The following is an 11,390-nucleotide window of genomic DNA, read 5'->3' as shown; positions in this document are numbered from 1 at the left end:
TCCTCCCATGCCCGCCAGAGTGAGGCCTCGTGGGCCCCGCGTCGCTCGAAAAAGGCCCTGGAGCTCAGCTTTCACGGTTACGGAGAACCAGAGTAGGGGGCGTTGATACAGATCAATTTTCACAGCCTCCTTTGATCATATTTACCAAGGGTATGAATCATTTTGAGCACAACTGTATATATACACACACACACACACACATATATAATATGAGCTGCCCTCGACTAAAGATTTGTCTGGTCGACTAGTAGTTGCTCATTTGAAGCATTAGTCGACTAAATCGCAGGTTTATTAAACTATTTCAATCATAATGCGCCTTTTATTGCCTACATTGCCTAATAAGCACTCAAGTGCATGCATTAGGCTGCTGTCAATTTATTGATCCAATATATTGACAGATAACTGTTTACCAAATGTGACCGTTGAAGAGATTGTGTAGGAGAACTGAATTTTGTGTCAGCATGTGAGTGCTGAATTCAGTTCTTTTGCACAGATGATTGTTTATAACGTATCAAAAATGTTCCTCTAATTTCTCATTCACCTATGTTTCTTTATAGCTGGAACGTGTCAATAACTTTAAAGGGTCATGAAACCCCAGACTACTTTTTCTGAGATTTTAGCAGAGGTGTTTGTGTTGCACATCACAGAAGACAATGTTAGCATCCGATAATTTTAACTGTTGGAGAAAACTGATTAATTTTAAGCTTTTTTGCGCCCACTTTTTTTAGCATTTTTTAAAACTGTGGTGGGAACTAACCAGTGCTGAAACGGGGTTTCATGACTCTTTAAGCAGTCCTGCATTTTGTGGATACATTTACATAATGCAGTATAAAATATATATCTATAACGAATTAAACTTGTCACCAGATTATATATTGTCATACTGTATATATCATCAGCCCTACTCTACTCCTCCCCTGAAATGCACAGCAAATCAACAAAAAATGTCTAAAAAATAAAATGTGTTTACCTGAGGCTTGACCTTAAACCAATTTAGATGCTTTGGTACAACCTGGAGAGGGCTGTCATATTGAGACACCCCAAGAGGTCTCAAGAGTTTCTTTTTTAACCTCAATGTATTGGTATTGCAAAACCACCAGTTTTTATTTTGGATTTTATTTGGTTTGACCAAGGGGGCCGTATTTGTGTCATAGCCCCCAACAGATTTTCGGTTATTGAAGTTTCTATCTCAGCATAGAATCTGAAATCGAAATAATTATGATGTCATGATTCTCCTCACCACGACCCTTAACATGCATCATCATCGTATGCAATTAAGGACGTGTGTTTGGAACAACTCATGTCTGTTCATCAATCACAAGAGCAATAATGCTGTTGGATGTCTAGCATCAAACTCGGATGGTGTTGATGTAAAGAAACTGCACCACCAAAAGCTCTGTATAGCCTTCTTAGAGATCCAAACATTAAATATGCACGGCTAAAATTGATTTTTATTGACGTGCATGAGCGACCAAAAGATAAAGCTTTTTGTTTTTGTGAATTATTCTAAACATGCTGAAGATACAGCAGTGCCAAGCATTTTGTTCTCAGGTGCAATGCAGGTATATCACAGAGTGCTGCTAATAAAATCAGTACATACCGTACATGCAGTGTCTTTTGTAATAAGACAAGTAATAATAGTACTTTTATAACAATATACAGAAAATTAAGCATTTAAGCAAGCAAAAGCAATTACCGCGCTGAAACAGACTCTTGCAATCAGTGTGACTTATTTTGATTTCTTCTGCCACAGCCTCAAACATGTATGCCTGTATCACACTTGCCTTGTCAAGCACTTGCCATCTGGAGTATCAAAACACATGACATGCTGTAATGGAGGTGTGGATACAGTGCAATGAAGTTAGCCAGTCACAGTCATTACACAGGCATTACTTCTGTTTCTGCAAGAGGTAACGCCCCTTGAAATTGAGGAAACTGTGATACACTACCATTCAAAAGTATAGGATAAGAGACGATGAGACGATATAAAAGATGTTTCTTTTATATCTTCTTGTGCAAAAAAAACAAACAAAAAAAAACATCCTAATAACAGCTGTGCAGTATATTTACAATTACTTTTCAGCCTTAGTGACAAGTTATCTGTAGTTAATGTGTGGGGAGAAACTCAAAATTCTTAACAGGTTTCATGGAATTCACTATATTATAGAAATACATGTACTTACAGGTGCAGCAGGGAAATGATCAGACAGCTCATAAGGCTCTTCAGGAACCCACTGCCTGTGCTCCAAACACCACAGGACCTGCACAGGCAAGCAAAAAATTATAAGGTACAACAGCATATTAGCTACCACCTAAATCGTCTACATTACTGTATTAAATACACTTTAGAAAAAAAAACATATTAAAAGCAGAAATGCACACAAAGCTATACACACCCATTCAAAGGAGAGGATCCAGCAGCCACGTGCAATGCCTAACAAGATATTAAGGGTCCGTCGTGGGCTGCCGGACACCACATGAGTGGTGCTTTCACACACATTATCAACCACTGTAAAACCACCCAGATTTCTGACCAGCTGGAAGACTACCTCCTGCTTCCTAAATACAAATGCAAAACATACAAATATCATAAACTCCATGTTTGAACAAAAGGTTTGAACCACAAATATCATAAACTCCATGTTTGAACCATAAGACACGCAAATAATATTTTCACTGATGTCTGTTCAGAACTTTATCCAAAAATCTGCATACCCACATAGTATTTCTAGCAAAAATAACTATATTTTAATGTAAAAACATTACTGTAATATATAATTACTCACAAAATGATGTATATTTTTGGTGATATTCTTACTTTAGGTCAGAGTCCTGCATGTGGGTGGATAAAGATTGGTAAAACCACTAAATATTTGATGTAATAAGTGACGAGGGCAAAATAGCACAGTCATTTGCAGTGTGTGTGTGGGTAAGGAATCAATAGGCTATGTGTCGACTGTGGGTCAAATAGCCAATGCTGTTTTTGAAATTGTTAAATTATTATTTATTTTAAATAAATATAATTTTATTCACACCTTTCATATATTTCAAATGGCTATCGTCACTGACTGTGTCATTTTAAGAAAGCAAGATAATTCTGTAGGCTATATTCGGAATAGGTAGTGATTTATTTAATTTTAAAAATAATTTTACAAATAATTATTATTTTATTTTGATCAACAGTATAAAGTTAAACAAACAAACTATAAATAAATAAATAAAATAAAATAAAATGGTATGGGTCAATAGAATACAACTGAACCCATTTCTGATTATTTCTTGTTCAAAATAGTCTACATAATAAATAAGAATCAGTGTTGACAGTTTAATTAAATAGCCTATATTGAGAGTGCTATTTTATGCTGTAGACTTTTATTTATGCACTTTGCAATCAATACAGAGCTTTCTAGCGCCAGAAAATAAAGGTTCTACAGTACAGTGAAAATTTAATCCTAATTACATTTTGTAATCCTCTCATCCTAATTTCTTCTGGTTTCGTGTATATTTAAGATAGAGCTTTCACATTTACAATCCAATAAGGTAGTCTGTTTAGATTTCAGCAAACCTTAAGTACTGCCACAGAAGCAAACAAAGAGCGAAATTATGGTTTCTATGAATTGGTCACTGAATCATTGATTAAACTGATTTGTTCAAAAATGCAGATTCACTGAGCAACAAAAACACTGCTGTGTTTGTTTGAAGATGGACCGCAAATCAGCTGATACAAAAATATGCAAGACAATGCTGGCAAAATTTATGGATTTCGTGTCGATATACGAAACGGTTTTCTTTTAACGCATCAACGAATTTGCCTGAAAGGTGCCAAACTGCATCTGAGGCTATATCTCTGCAAAGCTTTGGCATATTTACACCAAACTTTGTATGTGCCATTGTCACCTCAAACTGACCACGCCACATAAATTTGATAACAGCGCCACCTATTGGTCAAGAGTGATAAACCATTCATTAATCATTAATTATGAAATTTCCAAAAATGCTAATCATTTTTGATTGCATTAGCCTATTATAATGAAATTGGTCTCAAAATATTCCTTGGGTCATGCTGACAACATAGATACCAATTATTCCATAGTCGGCTGTACTTCCTGTCCGTCATTTTGATTTATGTTGAAAACCTACTTTTTCGAACTCCTCCTAGACCATTGGTCAGATTTTCACCAAATTTGACTCAGATCATCTTCAGACCATGCTGGCAAAAAGTTATAGATTTCGTGTCAATAGACAAAACTGTTTTCGTATAGCGCCGCTACAAATTTGAGGCGTGATGCCAAAATTACTCTGAAGCTGCATCTCTGCAAAGCTTTGACTTATTGACACCAAATTTTGTGTGTGCCGTTGTCACCTCACACAGAACACACCACATGTATTTGATAACAGCGCCACCTATTGGTCAAAAGTGATAAGCCAATAAATCATATTACTAGTGGTTGTATTTATGATTTTTCAGCCATTTTGACTAAAATAATCTTAAAATGGTTTTAATTACTCATTGCTGCAGTTGGTCTGGTGTTTGCTTCTGTAGTGCTTGGCCCCGTAATTGCTCCTTGCAGCTATATTTTACATTTATTTTTGCATTTACTTTTGAATAATTTAGCAAGTAAATGTCTGATTTGCTGGGTAGTAGGGCTGTCAAAATGGCTGAAAAACTAAATTCAAATTTTTTACTTAAATATTATCAATATTGAAATTATATTCGAATTTAAAAGGCATCATTTCAGTTAAGCCGGGCTCACACTACAGGATTTTTGGCTGGATTTCGCTGTTGCAGACAGATTTCCACAGTCTGCGACAAAACCCCTGGATCGTGACCAAATCGGTGCTCGTTGCGGTTGCTGAAGCTCGTTAAGTATGAACAGGTCAGCAATGTGATCCGAACCTGTCTCGAACTATCACAGACGGTACGATATTTTCAAACCTGTTTGATATTATCGCCACGTGATCTCGTAATGTGAGCGACACAATGACAAGGTGGAACTAGCCAATCACAGTGCAGATGGTAAACACTCATCATGCATCTTTATGAACAGACACGAAAAGCCACAAATTAATCAAATCAACTAACTAGAAATAAATTTAACAAATGCATAGATTGTGTATATAATACGTTTCATTGTACTGTTTAATTATCTCCAACTCTTGCTGCAGTACTGACAGTCCTTGTTGTCCACGTATTCCAAGCCATTGTTTCTGCCATATTCTCTTTTGTCGTGGTTTCTTCTTTCTTTCGGATAAAATAACTAGGGGTGCGCCGATCCGATATTCAGTATCGGTATCGCTCCGATACTGCCACTTTCTGCTGGATCGGGGTATCGGTCAGACGAGACCGATCCAAATACGATATTGTGCGTATACCAGTGGCATTCCGTCCATATACGCTGTGAATGCTCCGCATACCCAGGCCATTTGAGAGAATAAGTTCACGGGATAATTAATATAAACATGATTATAAGTTGATCCCTTGTCATTTGAAATGTAACTTAAAGCTTAACGAGTTAGGAATAAGTACGTACAATGATTTATTTGCCAAACGGCAGTAATTTTCTTTAAATCTACCAGTTGCGGTTGCTTCAGGGCGAGCGGATTCTCCTCAGCTTTCTGGTCTCAGCTCTGTTGCTATGAGTCGTCAGGATTGATGCGCGTTCTCGGTGATTTGCTGGTCTGCGGGAGATTTAATGCACGAGGTAAGCTGTCCGCAAAGCGCTCGCCCAAGCGGAAAAATGTAGAAAAAAAAAAACACTGTAACTGTATATGTTTGTTTTCTCAAGCAAAGCTAATTTTAAAAGTCCACTGAAAACATATCTTCTTACATTTTTGGTCATAGACAACGTAGGCCTATGTTGAAGATGGTTATTGTCAACGTTATTGCCTAAGCGGTAAATTAAAAATGTGGGCTATATAAAATTTTAAAAATAACAAACATCATATTGTTCCCTTTGAGGGTCTTATCACTCAGCATACCCGGTTAAAAAAGTCACCGCTCACCACTGGCGTATACTATTCTGTTATTGTTAAGCCCCACGAAAGGCACAAAAACATTATAAAGCACCATAAAGTATCCGTGCACTATATTTCAAGTGTTCTGAGACCGTTCCACATTTTAATGTGAGGTACAGATGAATATTTGTCGTTATAAATCGTTAAATTCAAGTTCTCTAAACTTCTCTCCGCTGCGGCTGTCAGTCATCCTCCATTCAGCATTCAAACTGTGTGTCACGTTCTGTTACGACAGTCAAGACGACGAAACTCTCTCTAAGATGATACAATGTTCCTATTATTATACTCGATCTGTAGATAAACATCAGTGGTTTTGCATAAAAGGACTTTATCTTGCTGGAGTTTAGTGCTAATTCTAAATCATGTCACTTTCTACCGGGTGTCTGTTAGAGATCACTACACATCAGTAGAGAGCACTGTAAATTGTTCACGCGTACAGTAACTGAAATTTAAAACTGTTAAAAGAAAAGGCTCAAACTATCACACATATATAATACACTACGCATCAATGTCTCTTCCCTTTGTGCTTTGAACTTTTCTATGCGGGGAGCTGTGCGCTGTGACTCCGTGTTGCTTCAAGCGCATCATCCTGCGCACGGGATGCGCATAAGCGCTTCTGTATTGGAGCTTTTCATGTTATTATACTTTTGCGCAATGAAAGATTGTTAATAGCCTTTCTTGTTCTGTCTTATCTATCATATGTTGCTGCCTCATTATTGTGCTATAAATGTAAAAGAAATGTATTTAATTTATTGCATATATATATATAATTCTATTTAATTGTTTTTCATGAATGTATGTTACAATACAAAGAGAAATGTGTAACATTTTACCAGATTACAGCCATTTACTTTTATCCCCCCCACTAAATAATGTATTTTTTCTAAATGTTTAGATTTTATAAAATTATTGTGAACTCATCATTTTTGTAGATCTACTAACCTAGGTTGTAATAGTATTTTATCATAGATTATGATTATATATTTTTTTATTTGTTATTTTTCTTTATAATTAAGTTCTATACCTCAGTATACACTGAGGTATAGAATAAAAAAACTGTGCTGGTATCGGTATTGTCCTATATTCAGAACTTTGTGTATCGGATCGGTATCGGTTCTGAAAAAATGGTATCGTGCCACCCCTAAAAATAACTGCACAGACCATTTGAAGGGCCAGTTGATCGGCCATGCTTGAAGATATGGCCTATAATCGCTGTAATTTCTCGTGAGAATTTATGTGAGAAAACATATTTTCGCTGATGGTTTGGAACGCCTCTTCACTGAATGTTACAAAACTGAATGTGTGTGAACCTCGTTAGCATTGTGTTGTGTAGTATGCGCGCAGCTATGACAAGACAACGACAGATGAGAACAAATCTTGTTGCGTAGTGTGAGCAACACAGTGATTTGGCTAGCCTTTCAATCCTGTAGTGTGAGCTCGGCTTTAGGGGGAAAAAAAGCTTTTGGCTTCTCTCCTGAGGCCAGAAGAGGGCGCATCGAGCAAAATATTATGCACGTTTCTTCAAAGCATAATAAAATAACACGACTATCTTTGAAAAAAGTGCATAATGTTTAAAATAATGTTTATAAACCATATATAATTAATAAAGTTGCTTAAACAATTAGAAACAAAACAACATCATGCATGTATGTATAGTTTAATACAAAGGACCAAAAACCAATCAAAAAGAGTACTTTCTTTATTTAAAAACTTGAGATGAAGTGGAATGGAGAAAACCCACATAAAGTCTTGAGACATGTTTTTAAAAAGTTGAACTTACATTAATTTTACATAGCTTTCTAAACATGCGGCTCTCTTGTGCGAGATGCGAGTGCAACGGTGATAGATGTCCCTCTAGAAAATGCGATAAATATGCATTCTGTTTGAACGGCTTGGTTTCGGTTTTGACGTAAACAACATCTTCCCCACATTGATTGTTCTCTTTTTCTGAAATATTTTGAATGAACAATGTAGCAGCGCCGCATCTAGTGGGTTCAACTGGATAGGCTAACAAAAACATTAAAATGCAATGACACTTACATCGTCGTCGCATTTCATGCCCCACTGATAAGGTTGCCTGACACACCTAAAATTCGAATGCAACGTTTTTGCATTAGAATGTGGATTTTTATTTTAAATTCGACGAATATTCGACATTCGATAGGTGTATATCTAATTAGCAAAAAAATTTATCTGCAAAGTTTCTAAGAATGCATCTAGTTCCATATTAAGCATATGGGTAATTTACAGTATTAAGAACAAATTAAAAATAAATTGTTGGATCCAAATAGAGGAGTGTGATCAATTCAGTCATCAAAATCTCACTTAAATGGCTGAATAATTCCAAACAAATGCAGTAATTTTGACAGGAACCCAAAAAAGAAGACCATTAATGTTGTGTATCCTTTAATAACAACAGGACTAGTTAACTCACTGTGTTGTGAGAGGGTGTATTATGCCAGAGTGTAATAAGGGTGATAATATATCTGTGCTAAACTTAGGCGTTTATCTCAATCACTGTGAGTGAAAACTTTTCAATTTTTTGAACAAATTTTTTTTTTTTATGCGAGCGATTTACAAGATGGGTGGTTGTATCCATGCAGCACAATAGCTAGGCTTTATTATTTCCAGTTTTTAATAGTACACAGTATAGAGTCACAGATACTCACTCAGTGGGCATGCTTGTCATTACCAAGGATCTATTTTTCTGTAGAGACAAAAAAGAAAAAGGAACTGAAAGATTAGATATTAATTTTGCAGTTCATTTATTTTTTACTAATACACTCAATGTTTTTAATGACATTCAACTAAACTTTTATTATCTCAGACACATGTACTATTGAGCTCCTGTTTTGTTGGAGAGTAGCATAAACTAGTAAACACATGCCGGATATCTGCATATTTGGTGAACGAAGAGGAAATGAAACCAAGGCCATACTGGAGGGGAAGCAGTTGAGAGCCGTTTAAGCACAAAACATCATGGCACCGTTTCATCCGTCCCCTGTACCCTGGCTTCAGTACAACAGATCCGTAGTACAAACACATGAATTGCCTTCCTCTCTATTCCCCTACAGGAAGTTGGGGTTTACATCCATCAGTGAACAGGGCAGCTAAAACAGGTTCATACATAACATGTTTATCAAGATGCTTTCTGACACCATGACACAAATATGTGGCCAGGTGCAAGCAGATATTATGGTCAATAGAAGTTAAAAGACATTGCTCATAAAATATGATGTCAGACTGTTCAAGGAAGACAATTCTGTGCTTGGAAAAAAAACAAAAACAAAAACAAAAAAAAAAAAAAAAAAAAAAAAAAAAAAAACAAAAAAAAAAAAAGAGAATGTTGTAGCTGCATGTACAATACATACAACATACCTGACAATTCACAAGAGGTGAAAAAGGTGACTTTTATGAATTTAATCATTTTAGGGTCTGGGGGCATTATTCATTTGTAAAATGTAAAGCATATCATTGTAACTAATTACAATGTAATTAAATTGCAATCTAATGACTTAATTAGAAATATTATTTACTTTAAGTAAATTTTTTTTACTCAAATGAGTGAAGGTATCCAAAATATAACTTACAACTTTAATGATATATATTAAACAAGTTTATAATGGTTATTACTGATCAATAAATTATATTTTATATTATAAAATTAGCTTACTTGGAATTGAGAAATAGTCTGTATGTTAATTATGGAAATTTATCAAGAACTTCAGTGCAGGTTACATAGTTCATTCATCATTCATTCATTCATGTATTTATTAAGCACCGATAAACACAACAGCAGTTGACCATAGTGCTGTACAAATAGATTAAAAAGCCAGAAAGAAGAAGAAAAAAAAATAATAGTAATAATAATGATAATAATAATAATAAAAACATCAATAAAATCCAGAACAAAAATTTAACATACAAAGTTAAAAAGCCAAGGTAAGAAAATAGGATTTCAACTTCGTTTTAAACTCATAAACAGACTTTAAAGCTTTCACATATGAAGGAAGGTTATTCCATAGCCTCGGTCCAACTATTGCAAATGCACGATCACCTCTTGTCTTTAGCCGTGATCTAGGCTGAGCCAAGGAGAGGTTTATTGTCGATCTCAGACATCTTGTTGGCTTATTTTCTTTTAATAAGTCAAATAAATAAAAGGGTAACCAAAGTATACTTCGGGTTTTAGTTCAGCCAGTAGGTGGCGTAAGGGACTAACGTTACTGCAGCAATTAGCTACCTAAAGCCCAAAGTATACTTTGGTTTTTACGCATACGTGAGGATCCACATAAAGAGTGTGACAAATTTCGTCACCAGAATAGTACACGCATACTGTACGTGCACCATCCGATTTTTTAACTAGCAGTTTGCACATACGCATTGACTTGGTTTTACACTAATCAGTCGTTCCACAAGGTGGCAACACTGGCCCAGGCTGTTGTTTCATAGTAGAAAATGAAACTAAAGAGATGGAACAATAACAACAAAAGCCTGCAACAACAACAGACGGCTGCACTGACAAGTGCTTGAGAGGGTTATGAGATAGCAGCAACTTTAAAATAGTACAAAGACATTTTTTGTTTGTCATAACCTCCGGAGAAAAACAGAGCACACGCTGGACAAAGATGAATTCGCGTACACCTCAAATGGACTATCCTTTGACAGGCTATGCATACGACTTGGACCTTAAGGTTAAGCTAGTTTAAAAGCATTACATTGTAATAACACCCATTGTACTCGCTACATCGTAAGAAGAATGGTTTCTAAGCTAATATTAGTTTCTTTCATTCTTACTCCGAGGTCACCGTAGCCACCCAGAACCAGTCCATATCAAGCCCAGATGGTGGATCAGCACCTAGAGACGACCTCTACAGCCCTGAATGTCAGCAGAGACCATGTCAACTAGACAAGCCCCAGAGACAGATCCCCTGCGAAGACCGCGTCAACTAGACAACCATCGGCACAAGACCACAGGAAAAAGACTAGCCCTCTGCATCTGATATGTGTTGCAGCCTGGGATTAAACTGCTGGTTTCGTTTGGCCAGAGGAGAACTGGCCCCTGACAAAGCCTGGTTTCTCCCAAGGTTTTTTCTCCATTTCTGTCATGGAGTTTTGGTGAAAAATGATTCTTTGTTATTGCCCTCTTGCATTTTTGACAAACTATTTTCCTGTTTGACACTGTAAAGCTGCTTTGACACAATCTGTATTGTATAAAGATCTATATAAAGGTGACTTGAGTTGACATTGTTGGCAGCAATCCTACCTCAGCATTGCTGTAGTGCCCTTATCTTTATTCTGATTAGTCAAAAGATTCGAGGCACTGCACCAAAGATGTTTTACTGGAGAAAAGATTGTGACAGCTCGAGAAACTCTTA

General features: G+C 36.2%; 1 protein-coding gene across 4 annotated transcripts in view; it reads right to left on the bottom strand.

Annotated features, from left to right (window-relative positions):
• mcph1 (microcephalin 1) overlaps window positions 1-11,390 on the bottom strand; it is a 70,022-nt gene that overhangs the window by 48,874 nt on the left and 9,758 nt on the right. For 2 of the 4 annotated variants that reach the window (XM_016474970.1, XM_016474971.1), the window contains exons 11-13: window positions 8,685-8,722; window positions 2,397-2,559; window positions 2,184-2,261 (exon numbers count right to left, since the gene is read on the bottom strand). In XM_016474970.1, the coding sequence (XP_016330456.1) occupies window positions 2,184-2,261; window positions 2,397-2,559; window positions 8,685-8,722 (279 nt within the window). Of the gene's footprint in view, window positions 1-1,584; window positions 1,829-2,183; window positions 2,262-2,396; window positions 2,560-8,684; window positions 8,723-11,390 lie in introns of those variants that run through there. The other 2 variants (XM_016474972.1, XM_016474973.1) reach the window with 2 other exon arrangements.

This window comes from Sinocyclocheilus anshuiensis, unplaced genomic scaffold (genome assembly GCF_001515605.1).
Source record: "Sinocyclocheilus anshuiensis isolate Anshui unplaced genomic scaffold, SAMN03320099.WGS_v1.1 scaffold232, whole genome shotgun sequence".
Taxonomy (NCBI): Eukaryota; Metazoa; Chordata; class Actinopteri; order Cypriniformes; family Cyprinidae; genus Sinocyclocheilus; species Sinocyclocheilus anshuiensis.
The sequence above is the reverse complement of the archived record's forward strand: the minus strand, read 5'-3'. Positions and strand labels throughout refer to the sequence as shown.